The 18,469-nt window shown below is 42.3% G+C and overlaps 2 protein-coding genes across 2 annotated transcripts in view; one reads left to right on the top strand and one right to left on the bottom strand.

The window, feature by feature from the left end:
* ATXN1 (ataxin 1) overlaps positions 1-18,469 on the top strand; it is a 371,277-nt gene that overhangs the window by 21,874 nt on the left and 330,934 nt on the right. Inside the window, exons 3-4 of the mRNA XM_074575863.1 lie at positions 2,063-2,162; positions 2,996-3,234. The gene's annotated coding sequence lies outside the window, so the exon portion shown is untranslated. The remainder of the gene's footprint in view (positions 1-2,062; positions 2,163-2,995; positions 3,235-18,469) is intronic.
* On the bottom strand, positions 3,106-11,785 carry STMND1 (stathmin domain containing 1). The gene is given in 7 exon segments (XM_074575876.1): positions 3,106-3,142; positions 3,144-3,397; positions 3,807-3,836; positions 3,838-3,933; positions 7,604-7,758; positions 9,943-10,114; positions 11,000-11,785. Coding segments are annotated over 7 exon segments (828 nt in total). The 5' UTR covers positions 11,084-11,785.

Here is an 18,469-nt window from a genome sequence, read left to right as displayed (position 1 = left end):
CGAAACAGCAGACTGTTCCTTTGCTCAGAAATGTACCTTCGTTCTCCCTGCTTAGCTATTCTCTTACGCATCAAGAGAGAAGTCCAACATCCACTGAGGGTAACGGAAAAACATGGTTGGTTTTCAATGGGAGTTAGGTCAGTGTTCAGATAAATACACAATTCAGTAAGGCAGGCTTTAACTGCTTCTCATATTAGTAATACAAACATTAGTTTACCCAACAGAGAGATTCGATCTTTATTTTTAAATGATTTCCAAGTTCAGAAAAGATTTAAACTGTGTGCCCCACCAAGAGTTTGTATCTTCTATTGCAGAAAAAGGCTCAGAAACTTACTGTACCAAAAAGTATGAAATTGTGGGTTTCAGCAGATCTTCCTGACAGAGGCAATAATTAAAGTTGTTGTGAACAACACGCATTTTTTCTGAGATTGCCTTCCACTGCTTGTACAGTGTTCAGCCTCTTCCAACAGGCATCCTAGAAAGACTCAGAATGTTACTCCCACTGGTCTAATGGTGGCACCCAGAAAACACAAGAACCCCTTGGCAAAGCATATACCAGGCTATCTACGTTTCACACCCACCCTGCCCTGTGAGGTGGACATGGAAAAGGTGCCTGACCTAGGCTTAAACTCTAAGACGTGCTCAAGAGGAAGAATTGAGTGTTTCACTTCTGAAACAGGTCTGTCCCCTCCCCAAGTAAAGCTGACAAGCTAGACAGCATCACTTCTCAGCCCACCAGTTGAACTACACTGTGCCACAGCTTCATCTCCAGTCTCTGATTCTAGGCAGTTTTTCTAAGTAGACTGCTATTAGTCACCTTATTATGACACCTGCAAAAGCCCTCTATTTTCTTGTTGCCTTTTTCAGGGTATCTTTGCTGCATAGTTGGTTTGAGAGACAAGCAATCACGTCTGACAAACAGATGAGCCAGGCAGGAGCACATGAGTGGTCCTGTTGCAAAAAGGCACCTTTCCTGATGTTGTGCTTCTCTCTCTGTGTCACAAGGTGTCGTGGTTTTGGCCAAATTGGCCAATGGCCGGCAAGAGATGCTCCCCCCCCCCCACCCAGCCTCTCATGCACAGAGAAGAGGAGGAGAGATAAAGAGATTTACGAGTTTAGAAGAAACTAAACTACTTTAATAAAATATTAAGAATAAAATAAAAAGGAAAATAATTAAATAGATACAGTATATACAAAACCGTATTAAGCTCCCAGGATGACATCACCGTCAGGCACTGGGCAAGTCCCAGATTGGACCCAGCGACGGGTGGGAACCAGGTTCCAGAGTTGGAGTCAGGAACTTATCAGGCTTTGTGCTGCAGGGAGCTAAGATCCTCATCCATGAAATAGTGGAAGAAATGGCATTGGCTGTGGACAGACCATCGTTTGTCCTTCTGAAACTCTGGGAAGGCACTGGGAGACTATTAGCACTTGAGTAACTTCACTGGATGGGGAGGCAAATTACTCTAACTTGTAGCAATCTTATGGAGATAGATATATATATATACACACACATATATATACACACACCAGTTTTTATTCCAAGCCTGGCCAGGTAGCCTTAGCTTAAAGTACCTAAGAGACAAAAGTCAGTGAACAGCCTAGGTTAACTCTGTGGTGAGAACATACCCTCAGATCTCTTACTTCTTCTATTTGCCAGATTGTGGGATGATTCTGAATCAGCTGAGTAAAGTGTCTCTGTTTCCTTAATTTTTTTTTTTTCTTTTTCCTGTTTTAATACTGTTCTTTCTGGGCAACACAGGGTGATTCTCAGGTTTTCTTCTCTATTGCTAATAGAGTTTTTTCACAAAACCTGCCAATTTGGCCAGGCCTGGAGCTCAGCTGAAAGAATAGGCTCTTTCTGATGAGCTGCCTTACTCAGCTCCTCAGGTGGGATCCCAGCTGCTCAGGAAACGAGATGAGCTCTTGCTCCTCCCCTTAGTGATTTCGTGCAAGTCTGGCAAGAGAAGAGGTAGTGGAAAGCTTTTTTCTTCCTTAGAATGACAAGGAGAACTACCACGAGACTGTAAAAATAGGGACTACCTTTTTGTCTGTTCTGCAGTGTCTGGCCTGTGATTTAAGAGAGGAGCCGTCCTGTGCTGCAGCTGAATTTTCCTTGGCTTGGAAGGTGGAAAGGAAGAATGTGTTACCTGTAGCTGGAGGTAAGAAAGTAAAAAGCTGGGGTAGGAGCAGAGGTGAGCATGGTGCAGGACTGATGGGGAGGGAGGTGGGTAGAGCCTGTGGCCCAAATGGAAATGGGGATGGACATATTTAGAGATGGACCAGAACAGCGTGGCAGGGCTGGTAGCAGGGAGAGCAGGAATGGCATGATTGCTCTACCTGCAGCTTGTGGAAGAGCCGGCTTTAGTAAATGCGTGCACGTTGGAGGTAGGGCGTGGGGGATTCCAAAGTCAAAAGACTGACCATTCTGTAACAGAAACAGTCATCTCCTTCCATGGGGACAACCCACCTGTGCTTTGTATATCTCAGCCCATTAGTTGTTTTCTCTGTTGTAGTTTCAGTATTTGTTCTGTCCTTCCCTTGTATGCTGAATGCTTGTCAAACAGATGTTCTTGGGGCCTGTTGTCACCTTACTATCTGAAGCTTTCACCTCTTTGCTAGTTGCTGTGCACAGTAAGTTAAAAGTCTTACTTTTAGGGTCCCACCATGTTCTGCTACCCCAAATCCCTGCTGGTCGCAACTTTTTCCCTGCACAGTTTTGTGCCTTTCTATGTGTATGTAATGCTTTTCCCAACCTCCTGTTCCCTACTCCCTAGGGAAAGGATATCTTTTCATGGAGCCATCCAAAAAGTGAGCTAAACTTAATAATATTTAATAATAATAAAAAAATAAATTTGATAGAATCATAATAACATGTAGATGCTGGAACTTAGTGACTGTCTGGTTACCAATTTGCATCTTCCTGGCTCTTCTCATTTGTTTTGTTACTTTCAATTAGTGTGTAACAATTAAGATTAGATACCATTTTTTGCAGGTAAGAGACGTAGCAGCAAGACTCAGCTGTGCTCCATGATAAATCATTCACTTATGCCCCAAAAAGACAGCTGCAAGGAGCAGAGCTATTCTTCACTTTTGCAAGACAGCTTAGATCCAGATTGCTTCATTGATGCAGCTGTAAGTTATCCGACTCGATGACGGAGTCCTCACTATAATTGTTTGTGGCTTCTACTGTGGCTATTTCCTTCAGCAGTACCCTTGGCTTGCCATCGAAAGGTGAGGGCTAAGGGGCGTTTGTACCTCCTTGACTTTCAAAACTTGGGCAGTCCTTTTCAGTCTGTTTACCTGTAATTTGGTGGAGAGTTGCTGGAAAAAATGTGATATGTTACGGCATTTTGTTCAGTTCCTCTTCCCTAACGTATAACAGAAAACCCCAATGCTTTGTAATGAGGGATGGAAGTAGATATGTGTCAAACACATACAGCAGTTCTTTCTATCTTTCCACCCAAATGTGATCTGAATGTTACTCCAGTTAGCACTGAATTTAGTCAATTTATTCTGGTGTTCGTGAAAGATGCATCTTTTGCTATAGGAGAAAAAAAAAAAACAACTGTTCCAGAAGTTTCTTCTCTTATGCATATTTTTAGAGTAATCTTCCAGGCTTTCCAGAAAAATAAACCTGGACTTCCAGCATCTATGAAATGAATATAGGACCCCCTGTGCTGATATTAATCAGGTTTTGGTAGTAGGTTGTACATAAACTGTATGCATTAGCTTGATTTATAAAAAGTAGAGGGGTTTAGGTGATAAAGCAAACAGTGGAAAAGTACACAGCAGAATTAGATGACCTGTTTTTTTGCTTCAGCAGAAGTCTTCATTGTCCTTCGCTGTAAAATCACCCGCTTTCTTGTTTCCAAACTGAATTTTTTCCAGCATAGCTGGTGGCTTCTTCTGCGTCTTTTCCAGGGCGTCTCTCTGTAGAGACATTAAAAAATTTCAGCAGAGTATATTTTGATGTTGGAGTGACACTTTGCTTCTTGCCTTCTGCTTTTTTCCTGTATGGAGGTGATGGACTGTGATACCGATGAAAGCATAGAAATAATGATGTGCTCGTAACCTCAGCGCCTGCTGATGAACGAGTGGTGTCTGCAGCGAGAATTCCCATTTTCTGCTGAGTAATGCCGTCTGTGAAGCTTGCGATGTTGCTGTACACCCAGCAGATGTGGGGATTTGGTAATGAGGCCCTAAGTATTTAGGGAAGTTACTTTATTACTGCTGAAGAGACTTAAGAATGATTTTGTTAGAGCTTCATAATCATGGTACTGCTGGCCTCTGCTGCATACAAATCAGCAGTCCAATGCAGCCCAGTCCTAAAGCTCCGCTGCTGACGGTAGCATTTACTCCCAGAAAGATGTGGTGATTATTTGATCAGTCAGGATGCTGAATTCTACCATTTTCTGTATGATAAGCAGTTTTAGCAGTGTTAAACCCAAACTGAGGACCTGTGGTTGAAATAATCACTATCCTGTTACAAGTTTCCTGAGTTATCTGCTCCCCAGACTTTTGTTGCCATAAATAACTCTAGAAGTCAGGCCTCACTGCCAGAAGTGTGAAGTGCTGCAAATAGTATAGAGTATGACTCATTTAGTGAGATGAAGGTGGAGCATGATTCAGTAGGAAGAAAACCGATATACAAAGGAGACGTTTTGAATACAGATGACACACACAAAATCCGAACAAAGCCATGTTCAGTCATCATAAAAATGAAACAAAAGACTCTTTCAAAAGGAGAAAAGAAACTCTTCTTTCTAATGACAAAGGCCATTCTAGCAAAAGCCCAAAGTGGGAAGGTATGACTGAATATGCCATTCCTTACCCATGATAAACTCTGGACTCCATAGGAAGAGATGAATGGAAAATTCTTCCCAATATGTCCAAATTAAACAGAGTATTCAGCAAGCAGGTTGCTTTCCAGATTGTTCTGTGTCTGTACAAGCTGAGAAAAGAACTTAGCTTTGAGCTAAACAGTATTGAGAGATCAAGAGTCCTCAAAGCTTCAAGAAACTCACATTAAAAGCTAAAAGCAATGGAAACGCTAAAATAATAACTTGTGTGTGTCCCTTGTAAATGATAACCCATGATAAATGGATCAAATTCCCATAGACCACTCTGAAACTACAGCTTTTGGTCCTTTTCCTTACCCTCTAGCTTACACAGATTGGAGTGCCTTTAAAGGTAGACTTGGCGAAAAAAAGGTGCCCAATAGACTTTCTTACAGCTGCTTGTGGGCTAACAAACTAAAGTGTCAGGTACTGCCTATAATTCAACTCCTGCTGCTTCTTGGGAGTAGGTGTGTTTATTAAGAGCTTAATGTAACTCTTTAGGGGTGAGAATTAAACTTTTTCACATTTGACATCAGCTAGAATATTTTTTTGAAGCACTGGAGGGAAAAAGAGCAGTTACTTCCCACCTCCCTTTCCCACCCCCCAAATGCTGAAACATAATCATACAAAGAAGCCTAGATACCTGTATCGTGGGTGGAAGCTCTGGCTCTGCTGGCATTTTTAGTAAAAGCCGTGGTTAAAATTGTAGAGACTGGCTTAGCATGGGCATGTATCGCTCTTCCTTGGCTTTGTTGCACTAGACCTGTAAAATGTCGCTCAAAAGTAGCGCTCCTTTAGAGCAGTAACACTTAAAACCAGGTATAATGGGGTGTTTTAACCTGTAGTGCTTGAAGTTCCGTGTTCGGGATAAAGTGAGGGATGGTCAAAAGACTGAAGGCTTCTAGCTTAGCTGTTTCACAGTGTTGGCAATGGCAAGAAATCCTGAGAAGACAGGTAATGCTGCCAAGGATTAAGGGATGCAGATACTTACACAGAGCAGAACTATGCACAGGAAAGGCGAGCTTTTGCAAGGATATCTCTACCTCCAATATTATTGTAAAAATAATCTCAGACTTGGTTGCACTAGTCTTTCGTAGTGAGCTGTGAGCCCACTTCTTCGTTGAACCTAGTGGTGTACTGAAACTCAGCGTAGAGTTTCATGCTTATTCTCAGCCAATTCCAAAATTTCAGCTGTGACTTTACCTGTGTGTTAATGCTCAAAATCCAGAGCTGCATGTTGTAATTTGGAATACGTCTGGGTAATAAACCTTTTCTACTGCATCTGTGTTCAGTGCATAAGTAATCTGCTGGATTTGAGCTCTAAGGGAATAAATCATTCTTACAGGAGGTAGCAAAGGCCAAATTTTCTATTGCTACTAAGGGAGAGCTAATAGTTAACAGCTAGTGATAGATTTATGTTTTCACTTGCAGGTTGCCCAGCAGTAGGCCCAGCTCAAATGCAAAATATCATTTGGAAAAGTTGGCTTTGTTAGTGAAAAGTACAAGGTTCATTTTTAAAAGCTGTACTGATTTTTAAGGGAGAAAAAAAAAAAAAAGGCGCCTTCCTCCTGTTGGGAGGATAGAAATTCTTTAAGGAGAAATAGCACAGACTGAGTTTCTGTCAATAAAAGAGTAGGTGTAATTTAATACCAGACAGCTTTTTAATACAGGAGGAAAAATAGAACAGACACTCGCCTATTTTATGAAGGGGGAAAAATACAAAAACCTGCCTGCAGTGTGTTACCTAAATTTAGCCAAAGAGGGGATAATCCTCTCAGAGACTCAAAAAGATCTGTCTGAGGTAAGTAAGGAAAGCCTGTGGAGATGCTGGGCTCGGAGACCCTCCAGCCCCGTTTTCCCAAGTGCTGGCAATAGGAAATGGGTTAGGCAGCATCAGTGGCCAGACTGTACAGTGGCATTTGCTCGTTTAGTCCTTCTTATGCAAGTTTCTGTTTGATCTTCAATAACGTAAATGGCCAAGGTTAGAGACTTGTGAATGGCTTGCCTCAAATGACAGAGCTACTCAGAATCATCCTTGGTTTAAGCTTTAATTGTTCCTGTGTCCAAGCAGAGGTGGTGGGATCATGCTTTGGGTGACACACATCTGCTAATGTGTTAAACTTCTTACAAACTCCCTGAATACCTTCTTCTTCCTGACATCTGTACTTGAAAACCTATCTGGAAGAGGCATCTAATCCTTAACATAATGTTTGGACAACAAAGAATAAGCTTGAATTCAGAAGCCAAAATAAACCTCAGGTTATGATTCAGAATGAAAAAACAGATGCTAGCTTCTTAGTCAAATACCAGTTCTGTAATTTTCTAAAAAAATCCATTTTGTAGTGGTTTCTTAGTCTGAGATCAACTGTGAATTGTAGATTTCTCATAAGTGTGAATATTTAGGATTTCTGAGGCCTTAATTTAAGTGTCATTATAAGCCCTGACAGCAGTATTTCTTCTAGTTTCGTAGACTTGAGAAACAAGTTTGTGGCATGTAACTTCCAGTGAGTTTTCCGAAAAGCAAGTACTGTCGTGTCTCCTTTGTCCCTATTTTAAACAAGCCCAAAAGCTGTAAGCATCTGAAAACTGCTGCCAGCTTCTTTTCTACTAACATCTCTGTAATACGGTTCTCTGATTAACTACTTGCTTCTAAAGTCTTAGAGAAGATATGCCTGGATGCTTCGCGTGTGCAGAGATTGAATCTCGGGGTTCTCACAGCAGAGAGCTGTAGCAGGGGTCCTGTCTCATATAATGACACTTACCTTGTTTTCATACATTTCTGCGGTCCTGGCAGTAGTACTTGGGCTCTTGATTATTCCCTGCATCCTCAGCTCCTCAAGAACGTCTGATGGTTTTTGCCTCTCTGTTTCCTGTAAGGGCCATGATTTACTGACGAACTTGCTGGTGAGCAGTGCATCTTCAAAAGATGAAAACATTAAAACTTGTAGAGCACTTGGCATTCAAACAAAACTTCGTGATAATACTTCCAGTGACAGAGTTTTTATTGAGGAGGTTACATACTGAGAACGTCCGGCGGAGAAGGCCTGCTGGAGGCTCTCTTTGCTGCTTAAACTTTGCAGTAAGCTTTTTAGTGGCTTGACAAACAGTGCAGGCACCTAGTTCAGTTTCTCACTGTAGTCAGTTGCGCCCAGAGGGGCACGTTCAGGAAAAGTGTGGAAGTGTGTGCTAAAGGCCTGAGAAGCCAATTTTTGAGCATGTTCCAAAAAAAGGGTCCATACGGAAGCTCTTTACAATTCAAGTTCTCAAGGGTCCTCTGAGCTGGTCAGAGAAAGCCAGGCTGGGATGGGATAGTATAGGCCTACTAATAGGCCTTCTTGTAAAGATCACTGTGCTCTTCTGTTAAATGAACCCAAACTTTCACGTGCTTTCGTGGTCTATGATTTTTGTGGTAACAGCATTGCTACATTTGAGTCTGATCATAAGCATTCTAACACTTAATTATATATTTATAAACAGCAATGAAGAATAAAAACCAGATTATTTTGATAACCAAACAACCACTCAGAAGGGTTTCCACCTATTAGACATGAATAAACAACGAACAACTTCATTGCCAAGACCCATCAGGTTTTTCAGTCCTCAGTTGGCAGTTCTACCATCTGCCCAACCTCTGTTGGCAGAAGTTAGAGCTCTTGTATGAAGAATGCTTGGACCGAATCAAAATCGCGGTTATTTGATGTCTGCCAGTCTTTATAAGCAGGGGGGAGTATGACAACGTTGGCTTATTTCTAAGTTGTAAAACAAAAATACAGAATATCTACCATCTTGTAGGAGCTGACTCCATACCTCTCCTAAAATAACAGAACCGGTCACACAAAAAGCACTGGGGTTCAGCTGTCAGTCAGCACACGTAAATGTTAGAAGCCAGTATATAGCAAAAGATATCTTGGCAAAAAATAAAAGCATGATGAGTGGGCAACGTTGACAAGTGATGTGAATTTGTACTGATTTTACTAATCTATTCATTCAGGAGAAAAATGTAGCTGAAATATTGTGGTGTGGTATGGTTTTTTTGTCTTGAAACAGAAGATTGAAGTGCGATTTAAAATTTTTTCTGTTTAGAAGTTTCCTGTGAAGTTATCTTTTCGGCAAGTGTGATGAAAAGGAGCTTGAAAGCAAATGAAACACTGTATTTCAGAACAAGCAAATAATTTTGTTCGATATGAAATGAAATCCTTTCGTCACGTCCTTCTGTGGCATTGTGAGTCAAGTCCTCTTTAATGAATAGCAAACACCAGTAATTATTCCTTTTGTGTTCAATTTGAAATATTGTATTACAACCCTTGTTTATACAAAGAGTAAACAACTACTGTAGATCTTCCATTTAGTGTGTTTGTGAAACGTAAGCTGTTCATGGCACTTGAAATATACAAGAGTTAAACTACAAAATTAGGGGGGTTGAATGTGCCAGAGATGGTGCTGCTTTTCCATTAGCAATTCTTACTACAATGGTATCCTGAGATTATAGAAAAGTTTGGGTTTACGTGTTCACTTGTACTCAAAAAAAAAAAAAAAAAAAAATTTGCAGCAGACCTTTGCTTATCGTCATGATGACTTCTGAAATGTTTGTAGCTTTCTCTATGTGATAACTGGCCCTGCAACTCTTGCGAACTTGCAGAATAACATAGTATTTACTTACTGTCTCTATCTGATGCTGGTCACGGGCATTGTATGGACCATTCTGTTGTAAAAAACACCTCACAGTAGCAGCAGACTGACAGCGTTCGTGTGGGCAATGCCTCTTCCCAGTGTGCTGTAATCCCAGTTAGAGAGGGCTACTTCTGGGGACAAGGCTGAGTTTGTGCTCTTGGTCTGTTCCAGGCTTCTGCCAGGAAAAATATCTACCCTGCTGCCTGTTCTGGTAGTGAGGGTTGAGTCATGCTGCAGAACATAATCATCAGCTAGGAAAAACCTTCTGCAACTATTGCATGGTTTTAAACCAGTGCTAAGAACTCAATCCTTGCTGCGTGGCAGCAGAATGTTTCTGGGTATAGAAGGTGGCTGTAGCAGTAGACTTTCAAGATTATTTGCTCCTGGGTCCCCATTTGTGGAGCTGGTAGGAACTTCAGTTAGTGTTTACCTGTGCTTTGTGCATTGCTGCTTTTCTGAGAAGATGTAAATCTTTCCTCATGGGAGTCTGCCTCACTGGTCTCATCTTCAAGTTTGTCTCCATCCTCTGAAGTGCCCCTTGGCCAAGCTGCCCCATCCTGTGAGGGGACAGCCTCTGTTCCAGCAATGCTGTCATTTTTAGTCTACAAGAAAATGGAACAAATGAGAAAAGCTCCTTGGGCTTATAAACATTTAAGGTAGTATCTAAATAGTCTCGTAGAATCGGCAGCTTCAGAGGGGAGTGGAAGACAGAGGTGTTCCTCATACGTATCTATGTTCTGTCACAGGTGGATGTTGATGGTGAGGAAAGGTCTCTTGGAGCATTTTGGAAAGGAAGCAATGACCTTAAACCTAAGTGTGTCCATAATGCCGTGGCCTGCATTGGAGTATTTTTTCAGTACTTTAAGTGCCTTCTGTATGTGGCTCATTGTTAGAAATTTAAAATTGTTTTAAATTAGCACTTGGTAAGGTGTTAACTTCTGCACCTTCTAAACAATAGCTTTGAACCTCCAAAGAATGCAGGATTAGAGTCTAGATGTATTCTTGTCTCTTCTCTGTATGTTTGGGCTTGAGCCAACTCAACTCTGCAAACTTCACAAAGTGGCTGTGCACGTTTATCCTAGAATATTTGCGCATATATACGAGCCCCCTGCCTCATAATAACTTTTTGAGGCAAACCCCACCTTGCTGCAGTGTTGTAATTCATCACTGGTGTGGGAGGTAGATGCCTCTAATCCTATCTCTAATGAGGCAAGTGAGACAGACTGTGAAAAGACACTTTTCAGGTCCTGCAAAATCAGGTCATGTGTGTGGCCAAATGGTGTGAGTCCGCTTCCCCTATAGCATTAAGGGTTGTATTAAGCTGAGTGAGTGATAGCACTTCTCTTAAAGAGCTCCCTGACAGATTCAGAGCTACCGTTAACACCAGCAAAACCATTTCTCTATATGTATATGTCCTTGTACACTCGCACAGACATAGAAGACATCTAACATACTTTCTACAGAGTCTGTTTGGAAGAAGTCACTACCTGGCTTTTGGCTTCCTGGTTGTTCTGTAGCTCCTCAGAAGACAGCTGTGCGACAGCGACCCTGTTAGAAATATTGCAGCCCATGGTGAAACTGTGACCATCTGCTTCTTGCTGCAAATCCAGGGAGTAGGAATGCCCTAGTCACTTCTTGGGAGCTTGGTTAGTCGTTATCACCATGGAGTCTAATTGTTGCCAGGGCCTGTTGCTACAATAAATAACACCACAGAAGGCTTTCTTCTTATGTCCTGGTGTACAGACGTCATCGTCTCTGCCCAGGCGCCCTCATCTGAAGTTGAGAGGGAATGGGTTTCTTCTGTGCAGCTTGGGATGTCGGTCTGAGCACAGCAAATCCCTGCAGGTCATGCAGGGGGTTAGTGAACCTCCCGTGGGAACTCAAGCAGAGACACTTGAGTATCTCCAGCCTCTTTTCCTTTTTCTTTTTTTCTTTTTTTTTTTTTTTTTTTTAGGTCAACAAGATAGTGTCATGTAAAATACACACACATTTTAGTCTCTGTTTGGGTTTCTTCGGTATTCTTCAGCACCGTTAGCAATTGGAAAAGATCATTGCTGAATCTGGAATTCCAAGCCGCAAGGCAAGCTTTTAAATGGGGAGTAAATGGTAGTTCAGGCGGCAGGGACAGGCTATGACTAGGGAAAATGTTTTAAGCATCCTTTGAGATCATTGTGCAATTTCTTGATAACTGTTTTGAGTCTGCCCACATCCTTAGAAGTAGATGTCTGTAGGAGATTTAAAAAAAAGAAAAAAAATCAGCTACGGTTTATACTTTTAAGGGGTTGTTATAAAAGATACCAGAGCAATGTTAAGGCAGTGTTGTCAGTTGAAGATCATGTCTTGGGTCACTTGTGGTGAGATCATCAGCTGTTATAGTTAGAAGAAATAATTAATCTTTTTTCCACAGATATTCATGTGAAACAGATTCTTCATATGAAATTGAAAGAGTCAAAAAACCCAAGTAATTATTAATACCTGTGAGGAATTACTTTCTTTTTTTTTTTTTTTTTAACTTCCTGAGAACTCGGTAACAAATGAATGTCAGTTTGTGACCTTGCCCTGATTCATAGTGGAAAACTTTCTGTAAAACTTGCCAAATTTCTTTTCCATATAGGAGAAATGGAGATGTTTACATGACTAATGTCTTCCAAGTAGTAAGGCTGGTGAATTTCCAGAATCAAATGAACCCCAACACTGAGACAGGGTGACTCCAGTCTAAGAGATCACTCTGGATGGATGGCTGCAGGCAGCCCCATGTGTGTTCCTCTTGTCTCCAGTCCAAATCCTCGGCTGGTCTGGTTGGAAAGCTGAATAAACTCATTTGCATGGCAGTGAGCCTAAAGTGATCTTCCCTGCCTCAGTGCGCCGCCTTTCACTGCGCAAAGCACAGCAGGAAGGTTGCTGTAGGGCTTCCAGGTTGTAGCCAGCATCTCCACCCAGCTCAGAGCATGCGTGTGTGTGACTGCTTCTATCTTCCTGCGCTGGCCTCCCAGTTTGCGGGTTGTATGTGATAATGCTGAAATAACGCGTGCTGCTTCGTGCACGGCAGAACATGACGTACGGGCTGAGCTTCTTGTTTGCATTCCTGATTAAATGCTTGCTGTGATGGTGCGGTTTGAAAACTTGTTTATAAGTAAATAATAGGCGGAGTTTTAATCCTTGCAAAAAGGTGACTTTTGTTTGTTCCTTCAAACACAAATAAGGTGATAAAATGGAAACTGAATGTCAGTTACCAAAGTAAGAAAATTGGCTAAATGTAAAATTGTAGGCTGTAGCATCATCAAAAACTGGATAAGCTTTATGATTTATGCTTTATAATTGATTATTGGCATATAGAAGAAAGACAAGTGATAGTTTGAAGAAATAAGAGCGCACAGGATGTAACAAGTGGCATGAAATTGGCCCTCATTCATATTTATGAAAAGAACCTTCTCAGATCTCGGCAGAATTTGCACTTAGAGCCTGATCTTTTAATATCTTATGCACATGATTAAACTGACGTGGTGAACAGTATGTTTTTGAACAATTGGAGCTACAGGCTTTCAAGATGCTGACGATAGAAATCTTCCTCTCATTTTAGCAGCTTTTCATCGATCTGTAAAATTAAGAGTGAGCAAGTTTCAGTACAGTCAAGACACCAGGATGTGTGGTGTTGGTTGAAAAATAGAGGATAGTTCTTCATAAATGCAAATACAGGATACTACCCTTTAAGGAAACCCATGGAAAACAGAGCCTATGTGAAGCACAACATTGAAAGGGGAGAGAAAGAGGAGCTGTGAGAAGGCTAGTAATGGTGGGAAGGGGAAAAAAAGTACAGGTCTTTTAATGCCTTGCCCTGTGAGAATGAAAACAAGAGCCAGTCTCAGGGATGTGCACACTGGAGAAAAATCTCTACAAAATCAGAAACAGCTGTTTTTATAATTGCTGGGTGTTATGTGGAGGAAATAGAAATGTACGTAGATTGGAAAATGAGCAAAGTTGTTTTCAAAACTCTTAAGAGCTTAAGCTGTTTGGTGGCTTGCAGGATGATTAGGAAAACTGAATGGGAGGTGGGACATGTTGGTGCCTACAGCCTTATCAGCTGTCTCTGATTTACGCTCCTAAATTAGTGAGCTGCTGCAGAGAGGTGAGAAAAAGGCTATCCGTGGAATGGCATTCCTGATACACAGCAGCACTTTGCTGGTCTCAGTAAGCGAAAGATTCCCACGTAGTATCATCAGCTTGACATGTACGCAGATACAAAGCACTCTCCTAAGGCTTGGAGGCTGGCTGAAGTTATTAAGAAAACAAAGCTTGGCTGATTGGAGGGAGAGAGGCAAATTTCTGACATTTTTAGCCTGATGATATTCCTACTGACTTCAAACAATAGAAAGCGACAGGGTGGATTTTTCAGGGACTCTAAGCAGCCACATTTCTCTTTGAAAATAGGACTAAATAGTTGGGCAGCTACAGAGGAAGTGACTATTGGTGAGCACAAGTAGCTGCTTGGGAGAGAGTTTGAGGCCAAAGGGACTCTGAAAGACTGCAGCCCATACCGTGCCTGAAGAGGGAAAAGGGTGCCCGTTTTTCCCTTGTGCTCTGGTGACTCTTCCCCGGGGTGCTGCCATGGTCCCAAGGAGGAAACTGTCTGCTAGAGACATCGGTGATAGAGTTGGGGGGGAAAGATCTATCCCAGGAGATGGAGGCAGCAGCTGGGGCTGACTGGGGAGGCTGGTGGGTGTGCAAGACAAGAAATGAGCTGAGTTGTGGAGTGGGCAGAGGGAATGGACAGGGAGGGAGATGAGGAGGTTGGGCCTGGCTGCATAAGGTGGCTGGAAACCAGAGATGCTGAACACAGACTGAAACTGGGAAATCTTGCAACTGAAGTCAAAGCCTCTGCAGACCACGTGAGAACTGCTACACTTCAAAGACTGGTTGCTTAGCTAAATCAAAGTAGACTTTCACAGACAGCATTGTATAGTGCCTTCTCTCCCTGGGGTTTTCTTCTGTTCCCAACTTGAAATCTTACCTGCGTGGTAGTGGGTAAATTTGTCAGGACTTCCATCTCAGGCTCTTCCATGTGAAGCTCTAGGTACCTCACAGATGGGCTAAACAGCTTGCAGAGCTGGCCTTTAACGTGGCACTTGATTTTTGACATATAACTTAATATTTGTAAGACTGGGGAGGGGAAGATAGCTAAAGGGGAGCCGCTGACTGTGTGGCTGTAGTCAATGGAGAAGTGACTGTTGGCTGTGCAGCGCTAAACCAGCTCCATGGCTGTTTTGTGTGTGTGTGTTGTATTTCAGTGCCGCATGTGATCCAAATGCTGTACGTAATCTCTCCATGGTGACTGCACAGCATTTGTTTCTATTTAAGGAGCGAAAAGAGGTTTGGGTTTTCTGCCAGAATTCCCACTCAGGTAATTACACTTCTGCCTGCAGAATTTCCCTGTAGTTTCAATTGTAGTAGTCGTTCTTCACTCCTGCTCCTAAAAAGTGCAAACGCAGACCTGCTGCTGTGTTTTGGGAACGCAGCAGTGGTTGCTCTGCTGAGGCAAGTGAAGTGACCCTGCCATGCATCATTTATGCTAGATTTGCCCCTCGTAGCGTGCTGCATCCAATCATGCCGCTCTGCAGCGCTCGTCTCTCTGCGCCTGGCTTTGGCATAACAAGTTGGTCTTGCTAGTGATACTGCTAGATGATAGTGAGACAGCCAGCTGGAAGCCAATGAAAAGATGATTAAGAGCCAAGAGAAAACCATATGGAGAGAGAGGGATTTCTCTTTACAGAGTTATAAGTAAAAGTGTTTATGTCTTTCGATCCCACTAGCTGTTTTTTCCCCTTCTTTGCATCAGTTTTATGGGTGGGAAGTGGTTGCAGTTGATTAGCAAATTCTATCAAATCTCTTTAGCTAGAACAAATGTTGTAAACAGTCGATGTTTCAGGCAGCTCTGTCAGTACTAGGAATCAACATGCCAACATTGTAATGGTAATAACAAATATTGAATAGTTATTAGGCTAATTTAACTACAATATTAAATAGGATACCAACGTTATATAAATAGTATTGTTTTGCAGAATAGGAGATATATTAAATGAAGGGTCTCTTGTCTCAAATTTAGATGTGGTGATTTTTTTTTTCCTGAACTTATGACAGCAGAGCTAATAAAGTGCAGTTCAGTCTGGAAAACACTTCTGCAGATGCTTAATTCTCTTTGAAGTCAAAGTAAACACAGGCCTTGTTCACTCAGAGCCCCATGCAGAGATTTAAAACAGAGGATGTCCAACATTAATAAGTTAAGACTCATCAAACATGGTGTAGATAGTAAACAGAGCCAAGACAATTGAAACAAATTATTGATTCATGGAATTTAGTCTGTCTTTTCACAGAATGTTCGCATGCAGATTGTGTTGCTGTTGAATACAGTTGTTATTCAGATTTACTAAATGAATGTTATGGTGAGTGTGTGGGTTTAAAAAAAAAAATTCTGCTAACTAATTCTGTATAGTTCACATCCTCAAGACTCAAGCTGTTTCACATATGTTATTGTTTCAGTCTCCCTGACTGAATGGTATTCAAATGAATAGCACTGAATCCCTGCTTGAATCGGTATTAGGAGTGGGGGTGCTTAAAGTCTGTCTTTGGGGTTGCAAGTTTCTCAGGAACATCGGGTAGTTTAAGGAAAGCCTGACAAGTAGGAAATGAGAATTTTTGACAAAACCCAGTGTCTTCCTTCCTCTCCGGTAAAATCAAGCTAATTCCACTAGTTACTATTCCTAGAAAAGTCAGGTTCAGTGCTGCTTAGTTGAGAGCAGGGTATGCTAGTATGTTTTTCTCTTGCTGCCATGTTCAAAGCAGCTTTTGCACAGTGCTTTCTTGAACAAGGATTCAGGTTGGCTTCTCGTGGTTTTAGTTGCAATATGGTGAAATACTAAGCGTGTGTGTAGGTGGGAGGCACTGCTATCTGACTGTGAAACTGCCCTGATGGCTTTGAAGGGCAGATCTTCATGGTGTTCAGAACCTCTGTGTTGTGTCCCACCTCTGTATCCAATTCTGTGCAGAACAGATTGCCTAAGAGACACGAGCTTTTTCTTTCTCTATCCAACTGGAAAGACTTCATAAAGTTGGAGGATGGTGCTTATCTGAAGTAAGTCTCTTACCTGCACCCCTCTCTGTCCTTTTTCCCCTCCCAAGGAAAAGCAAAAACTTCCTGCTCCTCTGTTAAATTGATCTCTATGAAAGCTACTCACGCCTCCATCTTAGATGCTTTTGCTCTCAGCCCAAATACACCAGTCTCTTCCATCTTTGCTCAAACTGCCTATAAGCATTGTAAGAGATCCCATTGAGACCGACAGACGCACTTTTGTCGCCACTATTTGAATTGGTGGATGTTTTGGTCTTTTGAGGAAGCTTGCGTTTCTGCCACTGAAGAGTTCTGTGCTCTGCGTGGTAACTCGCAGTGGCACTTTTTCCTCCAAAAATATTCAATGCAGATGAAGACAGCTTCTGTATCGGGTGGGTTGGGAATAGTTTTGAAGTCTTGCCTCAGTTTGGGCTGAGCTTCCTTTTTTCCTAGGCCTGTTCAGACCTGTACTGTTTTACTTGGAATACTTGATGCCAGGTTTGGTATCAAATTTGAAGCCAATGACACTAATGACTAAGTTCTCAAAGGTACAGTGGAAATTGCCAGGGGTTCTCCTTCTAAGATTTTGGGCTAAGGCAAAATAAAGTGTCCTAAGAGAATGCAGGAACCTGAAAGTGCAAACCCTTATAGAGGGGCAAATCAAAGCCCTATCAAAATAGGGGAACTCATATATGTGGTTGGAAGGGTATGCATAAATAAGGATCTCTTGGCAATATTTCTCCAATCCTGGGAACAAGCGATGTGAGATGCTGTGCTAATGGAGAAGGAAACGTGGATGTACAGAAGGCCTCACCTTGATCATCTGCTCACTATTGGGATAAGACTATGCTTAGGGGCGACTTACTCTATAGGGGATGAAATAGACCTGTGATCCCATGCAATTCTAGTTGCTGGAGCAGGCTGGGAATATTCCAGGCATCAGCCTTGCTCTGTTGTGAAGTGATGCTAGAGGTCCTTTTGTGGGACAGTACAGCTGTGCTCCTGGGAGAGTGCTGTCCAAAGAGGGCACCACATGGCTCTGAAGTGACCTCGGAGGGTGGGCAGCCCTCCAGCCTGGGTCAGCTGGCATCCTCGCTTGTTCCTGGCTGCACTTTGGGCTTTGTGGAAAGGCTCAGGAGAAATGCTGTTGTCTGAAATCTAGATGTCTGGCAGAAATACAGAGAGACACTGCCTGACTTGACTCCAATTTTCCTATACTAGAGGTAAGGGAGATTTGTGAAGTTAATTAGACTCCAGATTTGAACTTTCCTCATGGGTGAAACTGGCATTTCCTTTCAGCTTATCTCCATATAGAGCTGCTACATGTTGGACTTAAGATGCTCCTGGAGTGAGAAACGGAGCGTATAATATAGCTGCTTTCCAGGGACTGCCTTGTCAGAGTCTGTGATTCAGCTCTTTGCCTTATGGATTGAACTTGGAGTATTCATGTACTTTTAAGTTTCTTTTAAAACAGTATGCTGAGATGAAGTCTGTGCTGTTAATTAGAGCTCTGCTGCTGTTCACAGAATGCTGGCTGTGCTCAGCAAAGCTCTTCAAACACAGTTTTCCTGAATTTGAACAGGCAAAGCACTGGTCCCTCTAACTCCCTGAGCAGGCAGGTGAGGTGAGATGAGGAGCTCCTTGTTCCTGGTGGTGTTTCTGTGCTGCTGGGAGACCAGCCATGCAACGAGGCAGATCCAGCACTGCTTGTCTCGTGGGTCTCACAGAAACATGGGGCAGGGAGCAGCTTGCTGCATTGCCAAACGCAGCTCATCGTTACTGTGAGCAACACGTCATAAACTTACTTTTTGCAGAGTGACCAAATACCATTTTAGCAGATGTTCAATGCAAAATT

This window comes from Larus michahellis, chromosome 2 (assembly GCF_964199755.1).
Source record: "Larus michahellis chromosome 2, bLarMic1.1, whole genome shotgun sequence".
Lineage (NCBI taxonomy): Eukaryota > Metazoa > Chordata > Aves > Charadriiformes > Laridae > Larus > Larus michahellis.
Note: the sequence above shows the minus strand (reverse complement) of the source record. Positions and strands in the feature narration are given on the sequence as shown.